General features: G+C 44.2%; 1 protein-coding gene across 4 annotated transcripts in view; it reads right to left on the minus strand.

Moving 5' to 3' along the window:
- Window positions 1-15,855, minus strand: part of TJP2 (tight junction protein 2) — a 215,271-nt gene that overhangs the window by 107,753 nt on the left and 91,663 nt on the right. The window contains exon 1 of one of the 4 annotated variants that reach the window (XM_063913911.1): window positions 8,376-8,758. The exons of 2 other annotated variants lie outside the window; for them this stretch is intronic. In XM_063913911.1, the coding sequence (XP_063769981.1) occupies window positions 8,376-8,450 (75 nt within the window). In that variant the 5' untranslated portion in view covers window positions 8,451-8,758. Of the gene's footprint in view, window positions 1-7,994; window positions 8,106-8,375; window positions 8,759-15,855 lie in introns of those variants that run through there. One more of the 4 variants, XM_063913913.1, reaches the window with a different exon arrangement.

Raw genomic sequence — 15,855 nt, forward strand, 5'->3', positions numbered from 1 at the left:
GCTGGAGATTCTTCACAGAATTTCCTGCCTTCAGGGGCAAAGGGGAATGTATGTAAAAACAGTTTGGACACCTGATATATATCATCTGGATTTTTCCAGGCAATTTTAAATAAATCATCCAACTCCTTGGAGTCAGGAAATGTGACTGTCAGTTTGTCTTGTGGGAGGAAAAATTACTGCTGATTATTAGCATCCTTCAGGGGGAGCTTTAACACAACCCGAAAAGCCAATATGAGGGGTTCAATACCCTGTGCAGGGGTGGAATCCCCGCTTATAAGGTCCACATCATCCTGTATATCATCAGTATCTGATAGAAGTGCAGGTAAAGCACGTTTTTGTGCACCTGTAGTGGACAGTGGGGGATGTTTAGTAACTAGATTTGCCACTGCTTGTTGCAGATCCTGAGTTTTATTGGCATTTGCAGTGAGTTGAGATGACATATCAGACATCATAGTTTTGAGAGCCCCCAGCCAGGAGGGCTCTGGACCAGGGGCTGGCTGGCAACTTTCAGCCTGGGGGGCAGACTCAAGCAAGTGGCCCAGCTTTACACAGCGAATGCAGTGAGAAAATGGCCCCAGAACACTTAAATTGCACTGCCCCCCTGCCCAGCCAGCCCCTGCTCTGGACTCTCCACCACATTGTTATCAGCATTTTGTGATGACTGACTACACTGCTCACATGATAGTGAACCAGATGAGCTAGGGGAAAATCTAGCATTACACACACTGCATAACTTCTGTTTTACCATTGTGAAGAAGAAAAACAGGTATAATGCACATACAACACAGCCTGAAATACAATACAAGCCTGCCCTATTGCATGTGAGAGGAGACACAGGAGAGAAGACACCAGCGCACCCAATGCTGCACAGCCCCAGTGAGGCTGTCAGCATTTCACATGTACATATAAACAGTGACACTGTCTAATGAAAAATCCCTAAGAGGGATGATATTTGTGCACAATATAGCAGCTCTCCCCTCTACACCCGGTACCAGTGATTCAGCATGTGACCGTTATGGAGGGGCTGTGTGAGGCTGCTGCTTATGCAGAGGAAGGCGCCAAAAAGCAGCTGAGCCCGCTCCGATAGAGCTCCGCCCCCCGTTATTGCGCTAGAACTATTGTGTAATCTTTATACTGGCCATGTCTCCTAAGTGTTTGTAGCCTCACATAAATGCTTGGTACAAGGTATTTAGCCAGTCTCACGCAGGGGCCACAGCAGGTCCCCCCAGGAACGACCCGTACGCCTCACCCGAGCTTCTGCCACACAGTGAACCGGGGACCCCCATAGTGGGGCCCCCGGTGTGTACTCACCATCGATGATCACATTCAGGCAGCGTTAGGGGTGTGCGGCATGCTGCGGCTGTGACAGCCAAGGCGCCATGCCCCGCTGAACAAACAGCCCCTCAGCGGGGAAGCGGTCCTGCTCCTCAAGAGGCCGGTGACCGTGCCCACCCCCCTAACTCCCCTGGTGCAGGTATGCTGTTGCCCAAACAGCATACCTAAAGAAATAAAAGTTTAAAAGAAATTGAAGAAAAAAGAAAAACTCTGGAGCTTGCAGAGTGTGCATCCTCTCCTGAGGGGACTTTTTTCTAAACTGACCTGTAGGAGAAGGCATAGAGGGGAGGAGCCAGCACACCCAGTTGAAGAAATTTAACGTGCACTGGCTCCTCTGGACCCATCTATACCCCATCGTACTAATCTGTCACCAATATCCCTTATGGATGCTAGAGAAAAATTACTAAGCACATCACTTTTATTGTGAATAGAAAATATACAGTCCTCCTGACATTTACTTTTTAACTGTGACACGCTTTGGATTCAGGAAAACTGCACAGCAGCACATATTAAATTAAACGGAAAATCACATATGTGATGTCTCATTTGGTAGAATGGCTTTTATCTTCACATTTGCTTACATGTGCTTATCTTGCTTTAGGAACACATTTTTAAATGTAGAATTGTGACGTCAGTTAAAGTAGGCTTTGGGCCAAATGTAATTGCACATGGGTTGTTGATAGTTCTGATGTATCAACAATTTAGCCGCAAGATTTTTTTATTTTATTTTTTATGTTTTGCCTTTAAAACAAATACCATTGATCTCTGTAGTCCAAACTGTGATTTTATTGGCATGGTTTTGTAATTGACATTGAGAAAATTAGAACACGTTTTTCAAGTCTTGAAAGTCGGTTATCTCAGAGGTGAGTTGACAACGTAGGATGTATATAAAAATAATGGAAACAAATAATTCAATGATGTAGATGTAAGTAACATTTCAGAATGAGCAACGTGGGAATGGTACATGAAATTAAGTTACCCAATCTGGAAATGGGTGCGACCAGGTTGGGGGTCGGTATTACATCATTGATTCAGGATCTACAGGCTCAAAATAGGAAGGAGAGTAGGCACAAAATGACAGTCACAATTCCCTAAGTTTGCTCATAACCTGCACAAAAATCTTTTTTGTATAATTGAGAAAATTATATTGTTGAACCTATTAAATCTTCATTTTTTTTTTATGTGCGCGAAAGTTACATTTGCCTTTTCTTATCTATGAAGTGTTAACTTGGTGTGTGTTTTATTTTTATTAAATGTGCTCAATGAATTTTATAAAATAAGCCATTTCTAATACAGTCTATAAGCTATACAGCATCAGACTGACATAAAATACAAATATTTAATGTATGTGGAATGCTTTTGTAACACAAACCGTTCTTTTAGTTTTATACAATCCACTCCATACAAAACCTCACTTGCACACACACAAAGCCAGTAAGGAATGGTATGTGTAATGTAAGGAGCAAAGAATATAGTCGTGTGAAAAAAGCAGTACAACCTCTTTCAACTGTTCGGTTTTTGGGTTTTTTTTGGGTGTACTTAAGAACATACTGTTATTTTATAGTCTAATTTAGCAGAAATAATGAAGTCATTTTTTTAATCGGTTTATTGTGTTGTATTTTAGATATATTTTGCATCATTCCTTGAGAGTATTGGCTTGGCCTTTACAAAACTTTGATTCTTTTTAATTCATGTAGATTTAGTAGTGTTCTTAAGAACAATGGGGGTCATTCCGACCCGCTCGCTGCAGTTTCTCGCAGCGATCGGGTCGGAGCTGCGCATGTACTAGCGTCGTTGCCTTGCGATCGCCTCTGAGGCAGAGGCGGTCGCTGGGCGGGAGGGGGCTGGACGGTGGAGTTAAGCCGCCGTTTAGGGGGAGCAGTCCGGCCAACGCAGGCATGGCCAGACCGTTGGGGGGGTGGACCGCGGCGGCTGCGTGACATCACACGCAGCCCCTGCGGGCCAGGGAGCGACGAGTAGCTCCCGGCCAGCACGCTAAAGTAGCGCTGGTCGGGAGCTACTCTTGAAGTGCAAAGGCATCGCCGCTGTGCGATGCCTTTGCACTTCTGCAGGGGGACCGGCACTGACATGTGGGGTGGAATAGCTCTGTGCTGGGAGTCCCCACACATGTCAGTGTGAATGATCGTAGCTGTGCTAAATTTAGCACCACTACAATCAACTCGGAATGACCCCCAATGTCTTGTTGCATGATTATCAATATGTCCGAAATATAGCCTAATTTTTCACTAAAATACTCTTCGAATAAAGAGCAAAGTGCTCATAATGATTGTAAGTTATCCAGATACTTTGGCTCCATCCATTAGGGTTAGGCACCATCAGTGAGGGGTTAAGTTTAGGCTGTAGTAAGAGAGGGTAAGGGTGTGAGGGGAAGCATGCTTCGGGATTCTGAACAGAGGGTTGGTATTCTGACCGTCTGCATCCCACCCACTGGCATTTCAGGCCAAACCCATATATATATAATTTTATACACCAATCAGACATAACATTAAAACCACCTGTCTAATATTGTGTAGGACCCTCTGTGTCTCCAAAACCATGCTCTGATCCATCATGTCATGGACTCCACAAGACCTCTAAAGGTGTCATGTGGTATCTGGCAACTGATTATTTAAGTCCTATAAAATGATGAAGTGAGGACTCTGGGAAATTTGGAGGTCGAGTCAACACCTTGAACTCTTTATCGTGTTCCTCAAGCTGTCCCTGAACAATTTCTGCAGTGTGGCAGGGTACATTGTTCCACTGAAAGATGGCACTGCATCAAGAATATCGCTGCCATGAAGGAATGTTCTTGGTCTACAACATTGATATCTAAACAATGTAACATCCACATAAATGCCCAGAGTTTCTCTGTAGAACTTCGCCCAGAGCATCGCACTGTCTCCATCAGGTTGCCTTCTTCCCACAGTGCATCCTGGTGCCATCACTTCCCCAGATAATTGATGCACAAGCACTTGCCGTCCACACAATGTAATAGAAAATGTGATTCATCAGACCAGCCCAGCTTCTTCCTTTGCTCCATCACCCAGTTGTGATGCTTGTAACCAGTGGTGGATTTTTCACTAGACACGTGGGGCATATACCCAAATCTAACTCTCCCTGCCTCACTTGTTGTGCCCATTAGAGTAGAAATTTGCTGCTGCGATCAGGTCTGAATTAGGCCCAAAATGCAATCTGGCCTGTCCAAATCAGGAATCATAGGTCATAGAGTTTACATGGACATGGCAAATGCTTCTACATGTTTATTTATTACCAGTTATTCATATAGCGCACGCATATTCTGCAGCACTTTACAGAGAATATTTGTCCATTCACATCAGTCCCTGCCCCAGTGGAGCTTACAATCTATATTCCCTACCACATGTACACACAGACACATTCACGCTAGGGTTAATTTTTGTTGGGAGCCAATTAACCTACCAGTATATTTTTGGATTGTGGGAGGAAACCGGAGTACCCAGAAGAAACCCACACAAGTATGGGGAGAATATACAAACTTCGCACAGTTAGGGCCATGGTGGGAATCGAACCCATGACCTCAGTGCTGTGAGGCAGTAATGCTAACCATTACGCCATTCGTACTGCTTGGGGGGATTCAATGGTTTCCCCCGGTGGTGCTGACTAATGGGCACTGACAGAGCAATTTAATTGTTGCTACATTCAGGCGCCCATTATCAGCAACAGATACATTTCTACTCGCAGCTTCCCAAGGTGGTGAGCAGAAATTACGCAAAAAGTGTTCTGTTTGGGCACCAATATGGCACTTTTCCTGTTGCACCCAGCGTTTTAAATTTGGGTTTAGCTGCGACAAGCATGGAAACAAATTGGGGTCTTGCTCCAGACCAAGCACTAACTTGTTAGTTCAGGTGCAAGATGAAATAACCAGAAAGTGATTCTGCCATCTCTTCCTACACTTATCAACAGAACAAGGCTGTACTGTGGGGGTCATTCCGAGTTGATCGTTCGCTGACGATTTTCGCAGCGCAGCAATCAGGTTACAAAATAGAAAAACTGCGTATGCGCCCACACGTCGTACAGGTACAAAGAGCATCGTTGCTGTGCAATGGTTCTAGCGAAGAATCCATTTGCACAGTCGATAGCACGGAGATTGACAGGAAGAGGGCGTTTATGGGTGTCAACTGACCATTTTCTGGGAGTGGTAGGGAAAACGCAGGCGTGCCCAGGCGTTTGCAGGGCAGGTGTCTGACGTCCATTCCAGGACCTCCGACGCTGGATTCATCGCACAGGATAAGTAACTACAGGGCTAGTCTTGTTTTACACAAAATGTTTGTGTACCGCTCGGCTGCAAAGGCCTTCGCACACTTGCAAAGCAAAAATACACTCCCCTGTGGGCGGCGACAATGCATTTGCACAGCTGCTAAAAGTAGCTAGCGAGCGATCAACTCGGAATGAGGGCAAGTACACAAAATGCAAAGGCTACTGTATTTTCAATGAACTATACAGAAAACTATACAGAATGTATTTGTAAAATGCATCATGTTTTGTTGAATATCTGTCTGGAACGTACAGTGGACCTGCCACCTACACATAATAGAGACAGCCCCACTGGCAGTTAACAGACCTGAAAATGCAGACATGAAGGTAGGCCAGAAGTAAGAAAAGCCTGGAACACTTGAGAATATAGGAATAGTTAGGTTGTGTTACCACTTTGCAGGTCACTAGTAATACCTCAACTTTCCAATACAGTTCTAGAGGTCATTAACTCCAAAAGCACATTTATTAAATTATAGCAATAGTCGAACCCATACAGTTTAGGGGGCAGTAGGGACAGAGGTGATATTGTAATTAAATGCAGACATTTAAAGTGGTATTAATAGAATCCATGAGTATAATAGTTTTAAAAATAAGATGACTTCTACGATCATGGGTCACATTTTTTGACCCATGATTGAAGGAAGACTGAAAAGGTAATATAAGGAGGAATATTTACAGGAAAGGTGACAGCTCACTACAATAACTTTACAGCACATGTGGTGGGCACCAGGTGGGACTTAGAGGGGGCAATTACAAGCCTATCCTGAGACTCAGGAGTGGTAGACTATGAAGGGGCAGTAGTATATTATTCAGTATTTATTTTAAATATCACAATTTTCAGTTGTTAGGATTTACACAGTATACAACATGAATAATTTCTAAACCACTTAAATGACTAATATTTTTCCAAAAATGTTCTCAAAATTGACAAAAAAAATTTATTATTATAATCAAATTAGGTTAATAAATAGCCATTTAAACCTGATTCAATAAAAAAAATTGTCAACAAAAATTTTAAACAAGTTTAAATAGCTATTATGTACATAGGGAGGTATCCAATTAGCTGCGGTGACTTTCCGTTGCTAATGAATTCACTGGGGGCTATTCGATTAGCCTTGATATGGGGCACTTATAAGGGATTATACTCAAGCACGCCAAGTGTAATCCCCGATAACAAGCCGTCAGAGCCTTGATAACACATGGCTACCAGAAGTTATCCCAGATCACATGTGTTTTGACCCCCCCCCACACACACACACACACACATTGTGATTAAAAAAAAAAAAACAGTTTTGAGGACATTTAATAAAATAGTTTTAGCAAATAAATACATTTAAAAAAAAACTATACAGAGTGGGGGAGGTGATATATCGGACAAAGGGGGATCGGTGGCAGGGGGTACGGAGAGTTGAGGATAGAGAAGGAATGAAGCAGTGTTGGGGGAGGAGAGAGACAAGCTGGTGCAGTTGTCATAGCAGGGTTGGTGCAGAAAAAGAGGTGGCGGGGTCAGACAAAGCAGGGCAGGGTGCTTTTCTGTAAGCTGGCAGGGATGGCAGGGGTAGGGACAGGTTCGTGCACAGAAAAACAGGCTCCTATTGGTCCATGTGATAAACACATCAACAGAAAAGTTTGCAAAGGAATCATAATAAGGGATCATGCAGGAACAACCCCCTTGGCACCACTATGTGCATCATCTCCTTTTGCCATCAATGAGCATACAGCCTGTTGAGCACCAAGAAGCTGTTCTGCAGAGTGGCCTGGGTTTCCCTTTAGTAACTCAGAAACCTTGTACAAAAAAATAATTCAAATAATGTAAAAAAAACAGACATCTGGCTACTGACAATATGTGCTAAAATAGATGTAAAAAAAACGAAGAACAAAACATAAACAAATGTACAAAAATATAAAGAACATACTAGGTGGGTTATGTTTCTGTACAGAGTTGACCCAGAAGACTGTATTAAGGAACAGGTCCACTTTAAAGTCAGATATAAACGAACAGTTGTCATAGTGATCTATTGACCACATATTTAGAGGATGTTTAAAGTAGGACAACTGTAATTTTTCTTTGTGAAAATAAGAGCACATCACAATAAATTAACATCTCAGTCTCCAAACCTCTATTACAACGCCTCACAGAAAAGTCAAAAGCATAACTAATTCCTCTAGAATTGTATATAAACATTATTTATAATCAAATACACTTATATTAACGATTGTGTGCCGATATAGTTTTGCACCATTGTTATTGAAATTGCATAAACTGCAAGGACATTACAATGTAACACATTCATCTTTCCATGTTGCATCAATGTATCGCCGTCCTTTAAGAGAGGAAGCAATGTATCCTTGTGGTGTCACAATACCTGCAGTAAAGTACAGGATCAGCACTCACACCAGAAACAAGTGCATTATAGATGAGGGTACAGACTGCACTGCAGTATTCTCATGTAGTAATGGATCCCTGGAAATAGGACTTGCTTTAGCACATCTATAATCAGAAATCCCGGCCAAATGATCACCCTAAATGCGCTCACATGTAATCAAACATTATACTAAAGTTTCATGCACTTCCAGACAAGTTGTAGCAGTAGCACCCATCCCCCCTCCTTCCCAGTCTATGCTGGGAATCGCCCCCTCCCCGATGTTTGTGCACATGATCACCTAATGGCTTTCCTTCTACCTGCAGACATGACAGGGCTCACCTCTGCCAGACATAAGACGGAGGTGTGCTGCAGAGTACTTACGCCAAACCATGCGGATAGATCCTTGCTATGCGGTTGGGGTGGATGGTGAAATAACCTGTCTCCTCTCATGGGCATTATTACAGTATGGGATGTGCTGGTTGCAAGTACTGTAGTAGCCCGACGTCTGCGTATTCCAGCACGCTGATCTCTACTGCATTTGCGTATTTAAACTAAACGTAGACAGAATCCGGTGCAGGCTGGTGACTTCTATGTTACTTTTGTGTGGCTGCACTGCAGCTGATACAACCTGCTCTCCTCCCTGTTCCCATGCATTCACCGTGTGTACAGGAGGAGGAGGACTACTGATCCCTCCTCAGTTGTTAGCCAAGTGTAAACTCCCCAGGGGCAAGCTTCCAGCGGGCCTGTACCATCACACAAAGAGGGGTGTCTTGCATCCTTGTTAAATCAAGAACGGTGGTTGCCAACCTGTAACACGACTTTTGCTGACGCTCAAGCGTTAAACAATGGAAGCTAAAAGCTGTTTGCTCTAACACGTGCATTCACCAGACTACAGAGAACTTCTTGTTACTGTGCTGGAAGTGGTGACCTCCAGAGCTAGTGGCTTAGTCCAAGTGCTCAAAAGCTTGGAAGTTTCAAATCAAACAGAGGGAGGGGATGTTACACCCTGCAGTGTCCGTGCTCAAGTGGGAGAGGGTCACCAGGTCCTATTTAGTATGATCACACTTTGTTTGTGCGTGTTCAGCTTGCAGCCTGACTGGGAGTCGGGAGATGTACATTAGACTTGAAGTAACCAGAAATGGTCACTAGTTATTAGAGCCGGCCATATGCATAGGCAAACTAGACAATTGCCTAGGGCATTTGATATGCCTAGGGGCATCAGCAGCTTCTGCTGATTAAAATGATATGTGGCATGCCTATATTCTGTATGTAGCATTTCATATGCAGATACAGCCACAGTCTCACACAGTATATAGGCATGCTGCATATCAGTTTAATCAGCAGAAGCTGCTTGTGCATCCTAGCCACATAACAATGCAAATAAGATGCATTTTTATAAAAAAAGGTGCCCGACGTTAGCATTGATGCAATATTTGGGAGGACACATCTGTAGCCAAGCAGAGGTCACAGTGTTAGTGGCAGTGTGAGTGCTGTGTGCATGTGAGTGGGTTGGTTGTGCAGTAGTGTTTGGAATATGTGTAAGGAGCATTATGTGTGTCATGTAAAAATGCATTAATAATGTGCAACATATGTGTAAGGGGCACTAGATGTGTCATTATGTGTATAAGGGCATTAATAATATGCGGCATATGTGTAACAGGGTACTACTGTATGTGTGTCATTATGTGTATAGGGGCACTAATAATGTGCAGCAAATGTGTAGGGGGCACTATGTGTTTCATTATGTGTATAAGGGCATTAATAATGTGCGGCATATGTGTAAAAGGGTACTACTGTATGTGTGTCATTATGTGTATAGGGGCACTAATAATGTGCAGCAAATGTGTAGGGGGCACTATGTGTTTCATTATGTGTATAAGGGCATTAATAATGTGCGGCATATGTGTAAAAGGGTACTACTGTATGTGTGTCATTATGTGTATAGGGGCACTAATAATGTGCAGCAAATGTGTAGGGGGCACCATGTGTGTCATTATGTGTATAAGGGCATTAATAATGTGCGGCATATGTGTAAGGGACATTCTGTGTAAAAGGGCATTAATAAAGGTTGTCATAATGTGTAAGGCACATTATGTTTATAAGGACATTAATGTGTCTCATGTGTAAGGGGCATTACTGTGTGGAATTATGTGTATAAATGCATTACTAATGTGTGGCATTATGTGTATAAGGTGCTCTACTATGTGGCATTGCGTATAGAAAGGGCACTACTGTGTCGTCTAATGTGAATAAAGAGCAATAGGGTGTGGTGTAATGTGAATAAGGAGCAATTTGGTGTGATGTAATGTGAATAAGAGGCACTACTGTGAGGAGTAACGTTTATAAGGTAAAGTGATACTACTGTGGGATGTAATGTTAATTATGACACTATCGCATGATCAAATGTGAATAAAGTTGCAGTACTGTGTGGCGTAATTGGAATTGGGGTTACTATTGTGTGGCCATGCCCCTTGCCAGCAAAAACACACCCCTATTTGGGCTGTGCGCCAAATGTGCGAACTGTTCCTTTTTAAAATATAGGGGGTACAAACACCAAAATAAGGACTGCTACGGGTGAGGGGTGATGGTGCTGGGAAAGAGGTGCAAGGTCAGAGGCGGAACCAGCTGTGGTGCTAGGGGGCACCAGCCAAAATCTTGCCTAGGGCATCATATTGGTTAGGGCCGGCTCTGCTAGTAATGAATAGCTTTATATATATTATTCATATTCAAATGGTGATTAGAATTGGCATCATTGTAAGGTGTTAAAAGTACAGGAGGTGGGAGATTTACTAAATGTCGACTTTGGATGATTTGCCATTTTTCTTTTGGGGGGGAGGGTGGGGGGGGGGTTACGAAAAAGCAATGATTTAGCTAATCATGCAGTTGCATGTCAAATGCGACTTTCAACTCTGAATTGCCGCATATCACCATTGCTACAAACATTGGTGGTCATTCCGAGTTGATCGCTAGCTGCCGTTGTTCGCAGCTCAGCGATCAGGAAAAAAAATCTGCATTTCTGCGCATGCGTACGGGCCGCAGTATGCACACGCGAAGTACTTTCACACAAAACTATGCAGTTTTACACAAGGTCTAGCGGTGCTTTTCTGTTGCACGAGTGATCGGGGAGTGTTTGACAGGAAAGGGGCATTTCTGGGAGGTAACTGACCGTTTTCCGGGAGTGTGCTAAAAAACGCAGGCGTGTCAGGTAAAAACGCAGGCGTGCCTGGGGAAATGGGGGAGTGGCTGGCCGAACGAAGGGTGTGTTTGTGACGTCAAACCAGGAACTAAACTGACTGAAGTGATCGCAAGGAAGGAGTAGGTCTGGAGCTACTCAAAACCGGCATGAAAATATTTATGAGCAGTTCTGCTAATCTTTCGTTCGCACTTCTGCTAAGCTAAGATACACTCCCAGAGGGCGGCGGCTTAGCGTGTGCACTGCAGCTAAAAGCAGCTAGCGAGCGATGAACTCGGGATGAGGGCCATTGTCAAAATAACATTGGTATCAGTGGCATTTGCACATTTAATAAGGAATATCTTTGCAAAATCGCTCCATTTTATACCAGAATCACGACAAAATCGCCCCTCAATGCACTGGCTTTTTTTTTTTTAGTGTGTTGACATATGTGAACCAGTTTTTGCCCAAAGTCCCAACTAAAGCCCCTCAAAAATCACAGAAAAATGCACCACTTATAAAAGGCAAAAGGCGCAAACCATTATAATTAACACTAAACCAATCAGAATGCTAATAAAAGGCCACCAGGTTACGTGCAGCACTCACTTTCTGTGATTTCATATTTCCTGCACCAGTTGATTGCTTGGGGATTTTGTTGCATGACGGCGACTTGTGGTGCAAATTGAGGCATGAGTTGGTTTGTGCAGCCATGCGACTTCTAAAGCATTCTACGACAAATTATAGCGCATTCAAATGTGACTTCCCACGGGAAAGCCGCAAAATTAACACCAATCGCAGATGCAAAAAAGGGACATAAAGCCAAAGATCAAGGCGCAAGTGAAAAAAGCTTGTTAGTAAATGTGTGAGTTTTGTTGCTGCGATTAAGGGCAGGATGTAATCAGTAGCGGATCTTGCCACGGGCAAGCAGGACTTTTGCCCGGGGCGCCGCCTTCCGGAGGGCGCCGCACCATGGCAAAATCCGCTACTGTGCCCCCCGCCGCTGTGAAGGGAACCAGACGCTACGCGTCTAGTTTCCCTTCGTGGAGAGGATCTTTGTTGTGCGGTGTGCGATGACGTCATTGCGCACCGCACAGCATTGTGGCACAGACGCTAGGGGTCATAATTGACCTCTAGTGTCTATGCTGATCCAAGGAGAGGAGCGGCGCCGGCGGAGGTCTGCAGCGGTCTGGAATCAGGAGTGGGGATAGTAAGTATACATTTTTTTTTCTCTTTCAGTGGGGCTACAGGGGGCACAAATGGGGGCGTAACTAACCACGCCCCCGTAAGAAGCCACGCCCCTATCATTTTGCCCGGCCAGACACTCCTCCGTTTCTCCAGCCACTCCCGCGTTTTTCCCGGAAACGGTAGCGTTTTTTCACACACACCCATAAAACGGACAGTTTCTGCCCAGAAACACCCACTTCCTGTCAATCACATTACGATCACCAGAACGAAGAAAAAACCTCGTAATGCCATGAGTAAAATTCCTAACTGCATAGCAAATTTACTTGGCGCAGTCGCACTGCCGACATTGCGCATGCGCATTAGCGACTATTCGCTCTGTTGCGACATAAAAATAACGAGCGAACAACTCGGAATGACCCCCATTATGCAGACACAGAATATAATGTCAGATGCTATATTTTCAGAGGAAATGTATGTTTCTATTAAAAGAAGATGGGTATAAATGATGGCGTCCTTGTATGATACTGTTAAGAAACAATACAGTGATGATTGAAAAATAAGCCATGCACAGCTAATATTAGGGTTGTAGTATGGTATGCCGGCGGCCGGGCTCCCGGCGACCAGCATACCGGCGCAGGGAGTCCGGCTGCCGGCATACCGACAGCGTGGTGAGCGCAAATGAGCCCCTTGCGGGCTCGCTGCGCTCGCCACGCTGCAAGCATGGTGGCGTGCTACGCGTGCCATGCTATTTTATTCTCTCTCAAGGGGGGTCATGGACCCACACGAGGGAGAAAAAGTGTCGGTATGTCGGCTGTCGGGATTCCGGCACCGGTATACTGTGCGCCGGGATCCCGACAGTCGGCATACTGAAGACCACCCAATATTAGTTACCAAAGAAATGATATGGTGGATTTCTAGGCATAACATAAATACTGCCTCCTTTATGTTTCCCCATTATGGTAAATTACTTTGTGCCGGATTCAGAGATACATGCAAATCTGTGATATCACTTGAAGGTGACATGCAAAAATATGCTGATGGTTCAGCCAACATCTTGTGCACAGACACCCACTGCTGGCTTCTCACATCCACCGCTCACATACCATCGGACGCACATCGGTCGTATGTCCGGACCTCTGAGAAACCTTATGGTGTCTCAGACTGAGCGGCTCTCCTAAGATACCGGGGCCTCTTTAGCTGCGAACGGATTTGCAGTGGCTGACTATGGGATGCTCAGATCGTAGTACCGACACACCTGCATTTTTCTAGCCAACCGTTACCTCTCCCAAACACTGATTACTTGCCACTCGCTTTGAAAATGAATCCTGTGTGCATGTACTATCACTATTCAATCACTGCGCGTGCATAGTGTCACAACGTAGCTCCGCTGCGTCCAACATCGAGTTTGCGTACACCTCAGAATAAGGCCCTAAAATACTTAGTAAAGGGTATCTTGGATGAAATAGTTCTCTGCCAGCCCAGAAAAGTGTGCCTTTACATATTTGCAGGATTCTTGCATATACCTTGCAAATAGATAGAACGGTTATAGGAGGTAGGGGTAGTGATGACCATCGATGTTTGATGGTTTTAAGCCATCGGCAGAAACCCATTGATGGTTGAGCCATTGATGGCTTTGTATTGACATGGTCAGACCTGCAACATCGGGCCGCCAGCTCTGATGTTCCTCAGCATTGAGCCGCTAGTGCCAATGTTCCAATATAGGTGGCCGGCCATCGATGGTGGAAAAACAAAAACCACTTGTCATTGGCCATAGACCATTGATGGCTGCAAAACAATCCTAGGTAAGTGGCATTTGAGATAAAATAAACTTGTGTATGCATAATTGCAAACAGATGCAGGCCAGGACACATCCCTCAAGGATAAAAGCGGGAAATGGAAATAGAATTATAAAGAAGGTTGGAGGAGGAGGGTACTATCATCCTATGACTCTCCATTCCCAGTATAAGACAGGAACTCAGTGAGTGCCATCCATGCTCTGTTTTATGGGAGGGAAGACAGAGGAGATGATACAGTCCATCCGGAAAGTATTCACAGCGCTTCACTGTTTCCACATGTTATGTTACTGCCTTATTCCAAAATGGAATAAATAATTTTTTTCCCTCAAAATTCTACACACAATACCCCATAATGACAACGCAGTGGCAGCATCATGCTGTGGGGATATTTTCAGCGGCAGGAACTGGGAGACTAGTCAGGATAGAGGGAAAGATGAATGCAGCAATGTACAGAGACATCCTGGATGAAAACCTTCTCCAGAGCGCTCTTGACCTCAGACTGGGGTGACGTTTCATATTTCAGCAGGACAACGACCCTAAGCACACAGCCAAGATATCAAAGGAGTGGCTTCAGGGCAACTCTGTGAATGTCCTTGAGTGGCACAGCCAGATCCCAGACTTGAATCCAATGGAACATCTCTGGAGAGGTCTGAAAATGTCTGTGCACCGACAATTCCTATCCAACCTGATGGAGCTTGAGAGGTGCTGCAAAGCGGAATGGGCAAAACTGCCCAAAGATAGGTGTGCCAAGCTTGTGTCATCCTATTCAAAAAGACTTGAGGCTGTAATTGCTGCATCAACAAAGTATTCAGCAAAGGCTGTGAATACTTATGTACATGTGATTTCTTGTTTTTTTTTATTTAAAAAAAGAATCAGCAAAAATCTAAAAAAAAAAACAACTTTTTCATGTTGTCATTATGGGGTATTGTATGTAGAATTTTAAGGGGGAAATTCCATTTTGGAATAAGGCTGTAACATAACAAATGTAGAAAAAGTGAAGCGCTGTGAATACTTTTTGGATGCACTGTAAGCAGTTGAAGCAGAGAGAAAAGGTAGCAAAATTCAGGTAGATCAGGCAGTATGTATGCAGTTGTTGTCACGCTCGGCGTAAGTTGGGGCTTTGACAACTGAGTTTTGGCTGAAGGGACAACTACCTGTGAGGAGAGTAAATGAAGTGGCTGAATGTAATTCCTCCTCATGGGGTGGAGGCCAAACTAATTGTTAACGATGGCCGGAGAGCGTAAAGGAAAAGGAGGACTCCGTAGGAAGGAAACTGTAGTTTTAATGAATAACAGGCTGTACACGAATATTGGAGAAATTGACGAAACTGGAAGAATTAGAGTCTTATGGTTAAATGACTTGAAGAGTGAAGCTGAAGAACTGAAGACTGTGATTAAAAGACGAGGCTGAAGAACTTGGACTTTGAAGAAATGAAGACTTGTGATTTGTGATTGAAAGACGAGGCTGAAGAGCTTGTACTTTGAAGAAATGAAGACGTCTGCGAGAACGTCCGTTAGCACCTGGAGCTCCTCTATGACCTGGGACCCCATGAGCGCTTCCACAACTGGCGACGGACTTAGACAGCAGGACTGCAGCAGCATTTAGGTAACTGATAGATGGGAGCAACCAGGACCAGGGCACAGGAAGTAACCTGAGAGCACAGAGCTGGAGAACCTTTCACAAGGAGGTAACTTGAAGCACTGGTAAT

The sequence above is a fragment of the Pseudophryne corroboree genome, chromosome 1, assembly GCF_028390025.1.
Source record: "Pseudophryne corroboree isolate aPseCor3 chromosome 1, aPseCor3.hap2, whole genome shotgun sequence".
NCBI lineage: Eukaryota > Metazoa > Chordata > Amphibia > Anura > Myobatrachidae > Pseudophryne > Pseudophryne corroboree.